This window comes from Petaurus breviceps, unplaced genomic scaffold (assembly GCF_028583685.1).
Source record: "Petaurus breviceps papuanus isolate PSGF00001 unplaced genomic scaffold, PetGlider_PUasm1.0 90330, whole genome shotgun sequence".
Taxonomy (NCBI): Eukaryota; Metazoa; Chordata; class Mammalia; order Diprotodontia; family Petauridae; genus Petaurus; species Petaurus breviceps.
The window spans coordinates 2046500-2047513 of NW_027187219.1; the positions used below are offsets into that span (position 1 = coordinate 2046500).

Below are 1014 nucleotides of genomic sequence, written 5' to 3' on the forward strand. Positions count from 1 at the left end.
ATCTATACAGCAGGTGTCTCTGAAAAAGGCCTCATTTCTCAAATTTATAAGAATACAAGTCATTCCTCAATTGATAGAGGATAAAAGGATATGAATGGGCAGTTTTCAAATGAATGCATCCAACCTATAGTCATATGAAGGAATGCTCTAAATCACTTTGTTTAGAAAAATGCAAATTAAAAGAACTCTGAGATACAACTTCAAATCTGCTAGAATAGCTAATATAACAAAAAAGGAAAATAATAAATAATAAATGTTGGAGAGGATGTGGAAAAATTAGAACACTAAATCATTGTTGGCAGAGTTGTGAATTAACCAAACACTCCTGAGAACAATTTGGAACTATGCCCATAGGGCAACCAAACTTTGATCTACAGGACCATGGCAGCCAAAGCATTACTGTGATTGGTGAGGAAGAATTTGAGAAGATCTGACTTCTCAGGGATTAGCTTTCTTTTTCAGTATCTCCAGGGTATTTCTGTCTGCCCTCAGAAGGATCACATAGCACTTGGGAGCAAAGATGCAGGTGAGAATCCCAGCACTGGAAGCCAAAATGGAAAAAACTTCCACAGCCACCATGGCCTTGCCCTTGGTACTCTGATATGTGGGCAGAAAGGAAATCCAGACACTGCAGAACACAAGCATGCTGAAAGTCAGGAACTTGGCTTCATTGAAAGTGTCTGGCAGATTCCTGGCCAGGAAAGCCATGGTGAAACTGCACAAGGCCAGCATGGCCATGTAGCCCAGGACACAATAGAAGGTTAGGATGGAACCCTCATGACACTGAAGGACAATGAAGGAAGGCTCAGAGTGAATGTCCATCTCCAGGAATGGGGGATAGGTTCCAAGCCAGATACCACAGAGACACATTTGGATTAGAGTACAGATCAAAATCAGGGAAAAAGACGCTGTGGAGCCCATCCACCTCCTGAATCTGCTCTTTGGATTTATGGCCTTGAAGGCCAGAACCACAGTGATGGTTTTTGCTAAAATGGAGGCAATGGCCACTGTGAA

The 1014-nt window shown here is 42.1% G+C and overlaps 1 protein-coding gene across 1 annotated transcript in view; it reads right to left on the reverse strand.

The window, feature by feature from the left end:
• Positions 1-438: 438 nt before the first annotated feature.
• The window catches only part of LOC138177112 (vomeronasal type-2 receptor 26-like), a 42966-nt gene continuing 42390 nt past the window's right edge, over positions 439-1014 (reverse strand). Inside the window, exon 5 of the mRNA XM_069108096.1 lies at positions 439-1007. Within this exon, the coding sequence (XP_068964197.1) occupies positions 439-1007 (569 nt within the window). The remainder of the gene's footprint in view (positions 1008-1014) is intronic.